The following is a 13,886-nucleotide window of genomic DNA, read 5'->3' on the forward strand; positions in this document are numbered from 1 at the left end:
ATATTTATTAATACTAGTTACTTGTGAGCTGGACCAACTCAATACACAGTTTGGGAACTGTGAGCTGAGGACATAAATAGCTGGGGTGGAAAACAGTACCCTAATTTTCATCACTTAAGCTGTAGACAATGCAGGGAAACAAACTTTTCCCTCTCTTTCCTCCAGAGCCACTGACTACTCATCCTTTTAAAACTCTAAGTGCTATTTCCAGTGTTTGAGGCTCACTGTCTTTTTTGTTTCAAGGCCCACTGACACAACTCTTTAGATCAAGTTTAAAGATGGTTCTGGCAGCTTCTAAATTAGGGTATTACCGATGAAGAGCTTCGACTTTAACAACATGAATCCAAAACTCGGGCGACCAAGCATAAATTCTTATGAAATGTTTACTAAATGATTTGAAGTAATCCGTATAAAACTTAAAAAAAAAAAAAAAACAACACCTACACTACATAAATATCTCACTTGTGTGAGCTCAGCCTTTAAAACTTTCCCAAAAGCTTACCTTCTTTTCCAGATCTTCTTTTCTATATCCTAGAAGTTCAAGGTATTTTCCACGAGAATCATCCTCAAAGTTTACCTTAAAAAAAGACATTTTCTTGAAATAAAGAACTGCATCTGAAGGCCCAGTTTTTAATTAACTGCTCAAATTCCAAGTAGAATTATTTAAAATATCTAAAGTCTACTATATCAACTAGAAGCTTCACTGTAAGAGAATTCAAAGTTTTTTTTTTTAAAGAATCTATTTTTTAAGAAATAGTAAGTCTACTAGTAATTAATTAGCCAAGCTGAATAAAGCTTATTTTCAAACTAACACTTGTAAAAACAAACTGAGTCATGTCCAAAGGCTACATAAATGCAAAACTCACATTATGTGAAATATTCAACGTCACATGCTAAAACTTTCTTGAAACTAATACTTACAAAATATAAAAATGAATGAAATATTCTTGCATTCAAGAGCTCTTTTCTTTGCAAAACTCAGACTTGGGAAACAGACATTCCAGTGGAGGCAAAATAATCAAAAAGAAAATTCTATTTGCTATTTTACTGTCATAAACACGACTCAGTAAAAGGGATGAGAAATGCCTCTGACCTCTCCCCTCTACACCTAGTCCCTCTTCCCCCGTTGTCTTTAATTGGACCTACTATGGAAATTAAACATGCTATGTTTTTATTATACTCAGCTCTATGTTCTAATTTTAAGATAGGTCTGCTGAATATTATATCTCTTAAAAACACTTAAGCACTTAAAAACATCTAGCATATTATTATTTAAAAAGCATTTCATATTAGGCTTTTCAAAGCCAAGAAGGAACTCTTGACATAAAGTATTATTTCACATGCTTTTCATAAGGTTTTCTTTAATTTCGTCACGAGATCCCCCAAATCACACTGCCCCTGCTGTTTCTTTGACAGGACGACAGGTTTAGAATGTGATGAGAACAGTTAAATTTGCAGATAATGAAGGAAAGCTGCTTATCACCAACTTTACCTTCAAAAAGGACCACACGTTTTTTTCAAACTCAGTCTGAGAAGCATCGATCTTCTTCTGACAGTAACTGACGAATCCCTGTGACTGAACGACCTGCTGCAGCTGGTCCGATCGGCTGAGGAACTCCTTCTCCGTCACCACCTGACTGATGAACACGTGGTGCTGCTGTGGCTGCTGCTCAGGCCCCGGCTGAGGCTGCGTTCTGACATTCGCAAAGGTGACCAGTTTGCCTCCGAACTAGAATAGGATGAGGAAACAAAATCAGCTTGAGACACAAGGAGATGGCCCCCTAACGTGCTTCTCGTAAACCTGCTAAAGGAAAGACCTGTGACCCACAGGTCTCCCTCTGCATGCAATTCGCTGATGCTCTCTTCCATACTCCACGATCTGACCCCAGCCTTCAATTTTTACTCCTCTTCACAACACTCACCTTCTAGATGCAATGTCCTAGCAGCTGCACCCTACAATTTCTCACCTACTTGCTTTTACTCACTTCCACATATTCAATGCGACTCCTCCTCAAGGCCTGGGCAAAGGTCACCTCTGCCACCCCAGATGCCCTCAGTATATTACATTTATCTCTCCCTCTTTTGATTCAACTATTAGCCTTTGTATTTGCCTCATCTTCTACTCTAGGCTCTAAGTTTTAAAAGGGGGTGAGTATGCTGCCAGAAAACATGCCATTTGGCATAAGGATTATCTTGAGCTGACATGAGTTTGAGCAAGCTCTGGGGGTTGGTGATGGACAGGGAAGCCTGGCTCGCTGCAGTCCTTGGGATCGCAGTCAGACACGATGGAGCAAGTGAACCGAAAGAATACTGAGAAATAGAAGGACCAAGAAAGACACACTGACCTCCTCTTTTCTCTCTGAAAGTAGGAGATGAAACTCCCATGTAAGAGCTGCTCTCCTTATATCAGGAGGAAAAAACCACTCATCTCCAGAGATGGGGAGTCCAGGACAGTAGAACTCTGCACAAACAGAACTTGATAAATAGAAATCATCTCCCTCCATCTCTCTACTATTTTAGTTACTGGTCCACAACTCTCGTTCTTTGCTCAACCTAGTCTAGAAGCACTTTCGCTGTGCCACGCCTTTGGGTCTTCATTTCTCTAGGGGGCTCCCACGTACAGGCTTACTATCATTCTCGTTATAAGCAGGCTCAGTCACTCCTCAGCTTCAGGTATTGATTTTTTCTTAAACCTCTTTCATTTCTTCCTTTGACATTGCTATTTTTCTGCCTAATTCTTTTCACACTGAACTGCTGTATGACTGCATGTCTACTGGTTGTCTTCTCCTCCCTCCAATCCATGCTACATACTATCAGTTCAATTGCTCAGTCGTTTCCGACTCTTTGCGACCCCATGGACTGCAGCACACCAGGCCTCCTTGTCCATCACCAACTTCTGGAGTTTACTCAAAGTCATGTCCATTGAGTTGGTGATGCCATCCAACCATCTCATCCTCTGTTGTCCCCTTCTCCTCCTGCCTTCAATCATTCCCAGCATCAGGGTCTTTTCAAATGAGTCAGTTCTTCACACCAGTGGCCAAAGTACTGGAGTTTCAGCTTCACCATCAGTCCTTCCAATGAATATTCAGGATTGATTTCCTTTAGGATGGACTGGTTGGATCTCCTTGCTGCAGGACACCACCACAGTTCAAAAGCATCAGTTCTTCAGTGCTCAGTCTTCTTTATGGTTCAACTCTCACATCTTTACATGACCACTGGAAAAACCATAGCTTTGACTAGACGGACCTTTGTTGGCAAAGTGATGTCAAACTGTCTAGTTTGGTCATAGCTTTCCTTCCAAGGAGCAAGTGTCTTTTAATCTCATGGCTACAGTCAAGATCTGCAGTGATTTTGGAGCCCAGAAAAATAAAGGCTCTCACTGTTTCCCCATCTATTTGCCATGAAGTGATGATGGGACCAGATGCCATGATCTTAGTTTTTTTAATTTTTATTTTTACTTTATTTTGCTTTACAATACTGTATTGGTTTTGCCATACATTGACATGAATCCGCCACGGGTGTACATGAGTTCCCAATCCTAAACCCCCCTCCCACCCTATATCATCTCTCTGGATCTTCCCTGTGCACCAGCCCCAAGCATCCTGTATCGAACTGATCTTAGTTTTCTAAATGCTGAGTTTTAAGCCAAATTTTTCACTCTCCTCTTTCACTTTCATCAAGAAGCTCTCTAGTTCTTCTTCACTTTCTGCCATAAGGGTGGTGTCATTTGCTTATCTGAGGTTATTGATATTTCTCCCAGCAATCTTGATTCTAGCTTGCGCTTCCTCCAGCCCAGTGTTTCTCATGATGTACTCTGCATATAAGTTAAATAAGCAGGATAACAATATACAGCCTTCATGCACTCCTTTCCTGATTTGGAACCAGTCTGTTGTTCCATGTTCAGTTCTAACTGTTGCTTCTTGACCTGCATACACATTTCTCAGGAGGCAGGTCAGGTGGTCTGGTATTCCCTTCTCTTTAAGAATTTTCTACAGTTTGTTGCGATCCACACAAAGGCTTTGGCATAGTCAATAAAGCAGAAGTAGATGTTTTCCTGGAACTCTCTTGCTTTTTCAATGATCCAGTGAATGTTGGCAATTTGATCTCTGGTTCCTCTGCCTTTTCTAAATCCAGCTTGAACATCTGGAAGTTCACGGTTCATGTACTGTTGAAACCTGGCTTGGAGAATTTTGAGCATTACTTTACTAGCATGCGAGATAAGTGCAATTGTGCGGTAGTTCGAGCATTCTTTGGCATTGTCTTTCTTTGGAATTGGAATGAAAACTGACCTTTTCCAGTCCTGTGGCCTCTGCTGAGCTCTCCAAATTTGCTGGCATATTGAGTGCAGCACTTTCACAGTGTCATCTTTTAGGATTTGAAATAGCTTAACTGGAATTCCATCACCTCCACTAGCTTTGTTGGTACTGATGCTTCCTAAGGCCTACTTCACTTCGCGTTCTGGGATGTCTGGCTCTAGGTGAGTGATCACACCATCATGATTATCTGAGTCGTGAAGATCTTTTTTGTACACTTCTTCTGTGTATTCTTGCCACCTCTTAATATCTTCTGCTTCTGTTAGGTCCATACCATTTCTGACCTTTATTGAGCCCATCTTTGCATGAAATGTTCCCTTGGTATCTAATTTTCTTGAAGAGAGCTCTAGTCTTTCCCATTCTATTATTTTCCTCTATTTCTTTGCACTGATCACTGAGGAACGGTTTCTTATCTCTCACTATTCTTTGGAACTCTGCATTCAAATGGGTATATCTTTCCTTTTCTCCTTTGCCTTTTGCTTCTCTTCTTTTCATATCTGTTTGTAAGGCCTCCTCAGACAATCATTTTGCCTTTTGGCTACATACTAATCTTCCTAAATAACAGATGGTTGCTTACATCACTTGTAAATTCATTCTTGATTTAATTAATCTCTCATCCCTAGTGCTGGTCTTCTCTACTATCTGCTCTCCTGTCTCTGAATCTTCACTTTCACTTGTGACTTTCCACTTTACTTACTGAATCCTAACCATCCATCTAGTTAGTTCTCTACTTCCCAAAATAATTAAAACTTATTATTATAAAATTATGTATGGATAAGGTTTAAAACTCAAACTGTACAGAAAAGTTTCCCTGCCCCCCAACACACACTATTTGAGACACAGACTCTATCTAGTTGACAGGTGTGTCTCCAGTGCCTAGGAGGGTGCCTGACTGAGGATGTTCATTATACATTTATCTTTGGAAGGGAAAGTGAAGGTCCGTTCACTAGTACTGAAGTATTATGAAGATAATAACTAACACTCTCTTCTTCCCCACATGAGTCTGGCACCGAGGATGAGATAGAGAATCCAAATGTCAGCTTTAGTGCTGGAGTAAGTGCTACAAGGTGAGAGGCCACAGATTAGATGTGCAACCACAGTGGACCTCGTAACAACTGGAATGCAGCACCCTGCCCCACCAAAAGAAAAGAAAAGGAATGAAGGAAGCAGAGACAGAGAAGGGTGACAAGTATGATAAAGTGGGGCAGCGGGAACAGTGCAAAGGCTGCAAAACAAGGTGAAGGCACCCAATGCCACTGAACTGCTATATGTTAAAATGGTTAAAATGGTCAATTTTATGTTATGCATATTTTATCACAATTTAGAAGAAAAAAGGGAGTAGGTTCCACTCTTCCTGAGAAGTCTTTCTGAAAGATGAAAGCTCAGAAACACATCTCAAACTCGGCCCTCTTCCATCTGAGAGATCTTATAATAATACTCTGTCCTCGGTGTTTATGGACCATAGAAACAAATCCACCTACTGAGAAGGAAGCACCAACAGGCCTTCGGATCCATCTGGGTGGCTTCTTCAGAGGCAGCACGATACTATGTGGGGTCGTCTGCTGAGGAATTTGTAATGGGGGAAGGGGCTGTCCTGTGCCGAAGGGGTCAAGATTCCCAAAAGATGATGAAAGCTAAAAAATAAAGTGGGATTTTCATAACTTATACAAGACTATGTTACATGTTTTCAAGTCATACCGAATAAATTTTTTTACACAATTTTCCAAGTAATTGGTATCGCTGATCTGTAAAGTCATGTTCAAAATAATTATACAGTAAGATCATTCTTTCCAGGTGTTGTAATAAAAAAAGTGTAGTATTTCCTATTACCTTGTCAACTTGTTTCTGCCTTAAACCATCTGCGCTCCCTCCCATGATAGAATAAACGCTGATACGCCCATCAAAGGAAGCAGCTGATAAGACAGCAGGATTTCTGGGACACCACTGAATATCAAAGCACCATTGTGTGTTGGTGGGAAGTTCATACAACACCTAGACCAAAAAAAAAGTATACAGGGGCTTTATAGCCAAAATACCTGAATCACTATGATCAACAAGTACAACTTTAATTAAACATTTACTTTTAGGAAGTGTACAGCCAGGAAAAACAACAATTTAAAAAATTTCTTTCAAATACAAGCAAAGTTCATTACGACAAAAACAAAAGGTGATCAAAATTTTGACCAGATTTGGAATAAGAACATTTTAAAAACTGAGATTTTCCTATTTTTGTTGAAATTGTAATAGAAGATGCATCTGAAAGATCAGAATACTGTATTAGGATCAACTTCCTGAACTCTAAAAGGGTTCTATCCAACTGACTTTGCTGGCCAAGATCCAAAGTACCACGCTTAAATCATTTGAAGATCAAATTTCAAAAACAACTCTTGCGGGGCAGTGGGGGATGGGATGAACTGGGAGACTGCGACTGACATATACACATCGCTGTGCATAATAGATGACTAATTGTGAGAATCTACTGTATAGCTCAGGGAACTATACTCAATGCTCCGTGGTGACCTAACTGAGAAGAAAATTTAAAAAAAGGGGATATATGTACACTTGTGATTCACTTTGTTGTACAGCAGAAACTAACACAACGTTGTAAAGCAACTATACTCCAATAAAAATTTAAAAAAAAAGTCTTGAGAAGGAAGAATTCACTGAGAAGACTGCCTTCTTTCTTGTCAAGTGAGAAAACACACACACATCATTCTTACTGCTGCAGAATTTGGCATAAACAGTTTTCTTTAGGAGGAACAGAATATAGAAAAATGATTAAAAATGGCTGATATAAATAATGTAGTAATTGTTTACTAACTTTACAATGTAATCATGTAATAATTGTTGCTAACTAAAAGTTAGGGTGATGCTAACTGATGCTCTTAGGAGCATAAGTTTTATGGGTTTAAGAAATAAGTCAAATTAGCTTAATTTGGACTTCATGTGACATTTAAATAATGTTTTACTCTATAAGGAAACAGAATTAAGTGAAAAGGCATTTAGCCTGCTCGTTTAGCTTATCCATCTAAATTTCCATAAATAGAACACATGACAAATATTTCATGATAAAGTATCCTATTCTTGCTGTACCGTTCAGAAGAGAGATTGAAAATCTGCATCCACTGATTTCCAAAAATCAAAGAGGACCTTCAGGACCCAAACCTTGAACACTCCTACTCTGAGGACACTGATTTCTAGAAAACACACTAAATAAATCCAACCAACCATTTCAGAGTCTAGATAAATGCCTTATATTGTTAATGAGGGGTGGGGGTGGGGTGATTACTAGGTTCAAATACACCATTTTCAATGGCTGATATTTCCAGATGAAAATAGCTGGGTTTAGATAAAGTCTCTGCTAGGTTAACATTTCATACACACCTCCATCTACTTTCACATTCTTAATTTTAATCATGTACTAAAGAATTCATATAGAAATTTTCTTATTCAGCTAGAGTTAAATATTACAATCACTCCAAGTCTGAGAAATATCTCCTCCCCATACCTCTCCTGTGTTTGGGTTGGAGCACAGAATCTTAGCATCTTTCCCACAGCTCAGCAACAATTCAGGATCCGCCATGCTCCAAGCAATTGCCAAAATCCCCCTTTAAAACACAAAGATGAAATTTTTAATCTCAAGAAAATGAAATCTGCAAATTATTTCTGTCTAGGCTTTTGAGAGACACACTGCTAACAGAAGTACAATTTCATATAATCTTTCTGGAAAGCAATTTAGCAATGGGTATGCTCTGTGATCATTACAAAGATGCTCAATATAGAGTACAGTGTATGATGGCAAAAAAATGAAAACAAATGCCCAACAACATGGTCTACACGGGGTTTTCCTGGTGGCTCAGCAGGTAAAGAATCCACCTGCAATGTGGGAGACCTGGATGTGATCCCTGGGTTGGGAAGATCCCCTGGAGAAGGAAATGGCTACCCACTCCTGTATTCTGGCCTGGAGAATTCCATGGACTATATAGTCCATGGGGTTGCAAAGAGTCGGACACGACTGAGTGACTAACACTTTTACTTCCAAACAAAGTAACATTTTCAGTAAATGTTTTGAAAAATTCAGATTAGCATCCCCTGCAAAAATTTAAAAAATCCTGTATCCTACCATCCAGAAACAAGTACTATATAATATTAATAGTTTGTTTTTTCTACATTCATGCCTCTGCTATTAGGAGATGAAAGAAAAGTTAACATTACCAGACCATGAAGAAAAATACTAGAAACTAGAATTATGTCTGTATCTTTCTTAAAACAAAAACATACAAATAGTCCTCAATTATTCTGAAAACATTATAGTAATTCTAAAATAATTTTGTTTTCAGTTTCCAAAATACAGGTAAACCTCACCAATGAGGTAGATATTACTCTTTTCCCCAAAAGTTGTTTTTAATATGATGATATTTCTTACAATCTAAGTCCTCTCAGAATCAGAAAAATACGCTATAGGAAAAGAACTCAAATTATTTAAGAATGCCTTTGCTTCCAACATTTTATTTTTTAAGCATTAAAATCTTTGTAAAAATTGTAGGATAGTGTGATGTACACCCTTATCCTTCTCACCTAGATTCATCAATCTGGCCACATTTACTTTAGGTCTTTATTTTTTACACGCTCTCTCTCTATATATATTGCATCTGTCAAATGCAGGTTATTACATGGCACCTCTACACTTCTCTCTGGTGATAAGAACCTTCTCCTATATACAATCTCATACTGAAAATGTTATTTTCATGCAATACTCTAAATAGCCAGTCCATATTCAACTTTCCCCAACTGTAGCAATGCCTGTGTGTGTGCTTAAGTCGCTTCAGTCTTGCTTGACTCTGCAACCCCGTGGACTGTAGCCCGCCAGAGTCCTCTGTCCATGGAATTCTCCAGGCAAGAATACTGGAGTAGGTTGCCCTGCCCTCCTCCAGGGGATCTTCCTGACCCCGGGACTGAACCCACATCTCTTACATCTCCTCTATTGGCAGGCAGGTTCTTTACCACTAGCGCCACCCGGGAAGTCCATTTAGGAATAATGGAGTCTTACTGTCTCCTCTTTAGAATCCAATTATGCATGTCAAAAGTTTCAAGGCACGTCAAGAATGCGTTTAGATATCAGTATCATATTTAATATCACATCTTAAGGAACATTTAAATTCTTAGCAAGTGTTAAAAAAAAATCACTGAACTATATAACTGGAAGGACCTTAAAGATCATATAACCGCATTTACTAGAGGGAGAAAACGGAAACAGAGTGGTTGATTTGCTCCTGGCACCCAGTATGGTATTCTGTCTTGCTGAACTGTAGCCACTCTGAAAACTGGCAGTATAATGTAATGTTAAGAGCATAGATACAATGACCAGGATGTTTGAGTTGGAAGTCAGCAGCTGACTAGTTTTAATCTAAACCAAGTTTCAATTTCCAATGTGTAAAATGGGATAACAGCATTTACACTACAGGTTTACTATGAGTCTTAATCAAGCTAACTTTTGGGAATTAGGGACTAATATGTATACACTGCTATATTTAAAATAGACACCCAACAACGACCTGTTGTATAGCACAGGGAACTCTGTCCAACACTGGGCAGGGATTTTTGTGGTATTACTGAATCCTAATACACTGGTTGGCATGTGTTCGATAAGCAAGTGTTTAATAAATAAATAAAACCTTACCAAACATGGGAACAATATTAAAACTTCTCAGAATCACCCCTTCTTTACTAAAAAGCTGACAGAAGCATAACATCTAAATAGGATTACATTGTGACCAGATTCTTTTCTCCTTTATAAGAAGCTCAAGGAGAGGTCACAAACTTTAAGACTTCTCAAAGTGTGTAATTCCACCACACACAGGGGAAAAGAAACTTAAAGCTTTAGTTTCTATATCCCTAAAAAGGAAAGAAGAAAAAAGCCCAAAGCAGTGAAAATACTTTAACACTAAAAGAGATTTGTTTCTTGTTTAAAAACACTTAACAAAACATACATAAACTCCCTGGGTACCTGAATATAAAAATCATAGGAAATCTTCACAATTACAAACTAATTTTGCACCTTGTGGATCTTAGCTCCCATGCCACTTACAGTGGAAACACAGAGCCCTAACCACTGGACTGCCAGGGAATTCCCACAAACTAAATTTAATGCTACTAAAGTTAACACAAGACAATGCTCATGTTTTTTAGAGCATCCACACACTTATTAAGTTGAAGGCAGAATGAACCACTTAATATCTTAAAAATGTTTGCTTTTAAATTAAGATAAACACTCAGAAGTAAAACAAACTTTTCAATTGTTGCTTGACATTAATGTCATGGAAGACTCTTCATAAGTATGATGAATCAAATAAAGATCAAACTGTATAATGGCCCAAAGATTCAAGAGTTGTCCCAAAGAGCTATGATTCACTAGAATTTTGATCTATTACCTATTATTTGAAATAAGTTGTAGAAAATCCATAAACACATTTTCATGTTTTTGTGATATGATTTGGCTATCATGTTTTGGTACAAAAAATCAGATGACTATTGCTTAAAATAGAAATGAACTATTTATACTAACTTCCGTAAGACAGAGACGGAGTAGATTCCCTAATTTTAAAAAATTATCTGATAATTCAAAGCAGTAAGTAAATACATTTTTTACAATTCATAAATCAAGCTTTTTGGAAGAGCAGCAAGATACCTGGCATGGTTTTCCAGGACACGGAGTGGAGAGGAGGCAAAGCGAAGATCCCACATCTGGACCACAGGTAGCCTGTCATCCTCAGAGGCAAGGACCATCTGAGTGGCAACATCAGGATGCCACGCCAACCCAGAGCAATGCATCTGCACACAGGCAAGGCTCACATCTTATCAATCACACTACTTTATGAAAAGCCAAAATGAACACGAGGAATATATGTTTGTTGAAGCAAATAGTAGAAAACATCAGCTCAGGCTTATGAAAAAAGTATTCTTACTCATGTAGTCATTATTTTATTATTTCCATTTACTTAAAATTTGTTTTTTAAAAACCCGCTAAACTATTAAATTCTATTAAACACTCTTAAACAGTGGTCTTAAACAAACAAGTTTAAATGATCTCAATTCAACCAACCCTTTGATACACCAAATCATTCCAGGCCAGAGTAATTCTATACCACAAATGAGCTGTCCTGTCAAAATTGTAATCAGGGGAAAAGCTTTACATAAATTTAAAATTTAATACTTTTAGAGAAATGAAGATGAAAAGATTTAAAAAAATTAATACCTTTCCTCTACTTTATCAGAAAAATCAAGATAAAGTGACTAAACCAACAACTACTGTTTAAATTTTCATATGGGATAAATTAACATTATTACTGAGAAATACTTGGAAGCTCAGATCCTGTTAAGTGTTCTAGAAGGTGACTGAAATGCTTATTGTGTACTTTATTCCACTGAAACTTGTTTTAAAACTCCTGACTCACTGAAAAACAATACGTTGAGGAAATATTCTTATAAATAATGTTTTCTCATTGCTATTGTCGTTTTTAAATTATATATGCATTCTCTGATTTAGGCAAACTCACTTTTTAAATGTCCAACTAAAAACAGTAATTAAAAACAAATTAATAAGGCAAGCCCTAAAGTGTGTCTAAATTACTTTATAACATATGATGACATAATATTAATGAATCTGTAAGGTTAAAATGTAAGGTGTTATACAACAGTGTCTACTGAGCAAGTGGGAGAAGAATACCAGTTCATTTTAGCACTGCCTAATCAGAAAAGAGGAACCCAAGAGTCTGGAAACTACAGCTTCATAGTCATAAAATTACTAGCAGGGAAAAATTTTACATTCTAGTTGCTATAATGCTTTGGAACAGCTGGCAAAGCAAAACAACTAGTGTATCATGGAATAACTCCTTTGATTAACCAATCTTTCTCTTTATCATTAATATATCCAATGTGGTTTAGCAGGGATTTTATTATTTTCCCCAAAGGGAAAAACAACCTCTCATTCCAACATGATTGGTCCCTAAGAAAATAGGATTTGACTTTATAGAAATCTGATTTGTTGCCAACTCTGACAAACAATATAGGAACAGCTACAGCAGAAATAAAACATGTTTCTCACAAATCAATCACATACTTACCCTGTTACTATGATCACTAACTTTGATGATAGGCTCATTTTTTCTAAGATCCCACACAGTGGCCCGACCACTGGGACTGGCTGATGCCAAAATATGCTGAACTTGTCTGTTCCATGCAATGCAGCTGATATCTTCTGGGGGCTGTGAGGAATAAACTACTAAGAACCATTTCTCAACTGTAATCAAGTTTAACTACAAAATCTAATTCTTCTTTTTAGAAAATGGATTACTTAAAAATTTGATCTATTCCTTCCATAAATTTATTTTTATATTCTTAAGTTCTCAACATATGCAGTTTAAATCTCAGGTATATACCAGTTCAAGTACTTTACCCTGTCTATTCACCAGCCACTTATTAAGTTCCTGTTACAAATCAAGCACTGTTTCTTTACTTTGCAACTGCCCCATGGAAGATAATGGACCACAAAGTAGACGCTAGTCAATGTGACAGACATCTAGGCAGAGCAAAAATCACAGCCTAGGCCTAGAAAACCATATACTGTCGTTACACTACCTCTCAGATCACCAAAATGTTAGGGCCTGTTATAACAGCCACTCAAACTGAATAGTTAATACAGTGTAAAGAAGGCGGAGATGTCTGTTCTTTCTCAGCTTATTAGAATTATATAGGAAACAGGGTGTGTTTCTTTTTTTAAGTAAGTTTCCTCTCTATGATTTTTATTCTGAGGTTGGATATTGCTAAAATACTATATAATATAGAACACTATATTACATAAAATATTATACCTAAAAAACCTTTTAAAGACTATTTTATTTACTACCACAAGTCTAGTACCTCAAACAGTGCCTGGGAGATGGCAAGTACTAAATACTTACTGTTGAAGGACTTGCTGATACTCTTAGGAAACATATTTATTAACACTTGATCATGGTAAAGAAAAATCAATGACATTTAAACACTGATTTTAAACAGATATATTTTGCGTAAAAAAAACAAATAAGTGCAGAAAAACCAATTTTGGTTCTTTTGATTATATTGAAATCAATGTAATACCTGCGTTTTGGCTCCTGGTGTCATTGGAGTTGCAAAATTATTTAGATCCCAAATGTAGATTTCAGATTCATTAGCACCAGAGGCCACCAGATTAGTCTGCAATAAGAAAGAATTAACAAATAAATAGCACTTACAAATAATGAAGAGAATTCAGAATAACCCAATTTGGAGCTGGAAAGATCTGTACGTTTTCACAGACACTGAGAACAGCCAGGGACATGGCTGGTTGGGGAGGAGGGAGAGTGGGCTGTATGGAGAAAGTAACACGGAAACTTACATTATGGTATGTAAAATAGATAGCCAACAGGAATTTGTTGTATGACTCAGGGAACTCAAACCGGCTTATTAACAACCTAGAGAGGAGGGATGGGGAGGGAGGTGGGAGGTACGGTTCAAGTGGGAGGGGACATGGGTAAGCCTATGGCTGAACACCAT

The 13,886-nt window shown here is 37.6% G+C and overlaps 1 protein-coding gene across 50 annotated transcripts in view; it reads right to left on the minus strand.

Moving 5' to 3' along the window:
* Positions 1–13,886, minus strand: part of SEC31A (SEC31 homolog A, COPII coat complex component) — a 59,611-nt gene that overhangs the window by 32,142 nt on the left and 13,583 nt on the right. For all 50 annotated transcript variants that reach the window (XM_060417346.1, XM_060417340.1, XM_060417336.1 and 47 more), the window contains exons 5-12: positions 13,452–13,547; positions 12,437–12,577; positions 11,002–11,144; positions 7,822–7,921; positions 6,144–6,305; positions 5,795–5,947; positions 1,493–1,729; positions 503–577 (exon numbers count right to left, since the gene is read on the minus strand). In XM_060417346.1, coding sequence (XP_060273329.1) covers positions 503–577; positions 1,493–1,729; positions 5,795–5,947; positions 6,144–6,305; positions 7,822–7,921; positions 11,002–11,144; positions 12,437–12,577; positions 13,452–13,547 — 1,107 coding nt within the window. The remainder of the gene's footprint in view (positions 1–502; positions 578–1,492; positions 1,730–5,794; positions 5,948–6,143; positions 6,306–7,821; positions 7,922–11,001; positions 11,145–12,436; positions 12,578–13,451; positions 13,548–13,886) is intronic.

The sequence above is a fragment of the Ovis aries genome, chromosome 6 (genome assembly GCF_016772045.2).
Source record: "Ovis aries strain OAR_USU_Benz2616 breed Rambouillet chromosome 6, ARS-UI_Ramb_v3.0, whole genome shotgun sequence".
NCBI lineage: Eukaryota > Metazoa > Chordata > Mammalia > Artiodactyla > Bovidae > Ovis > Ovis aries.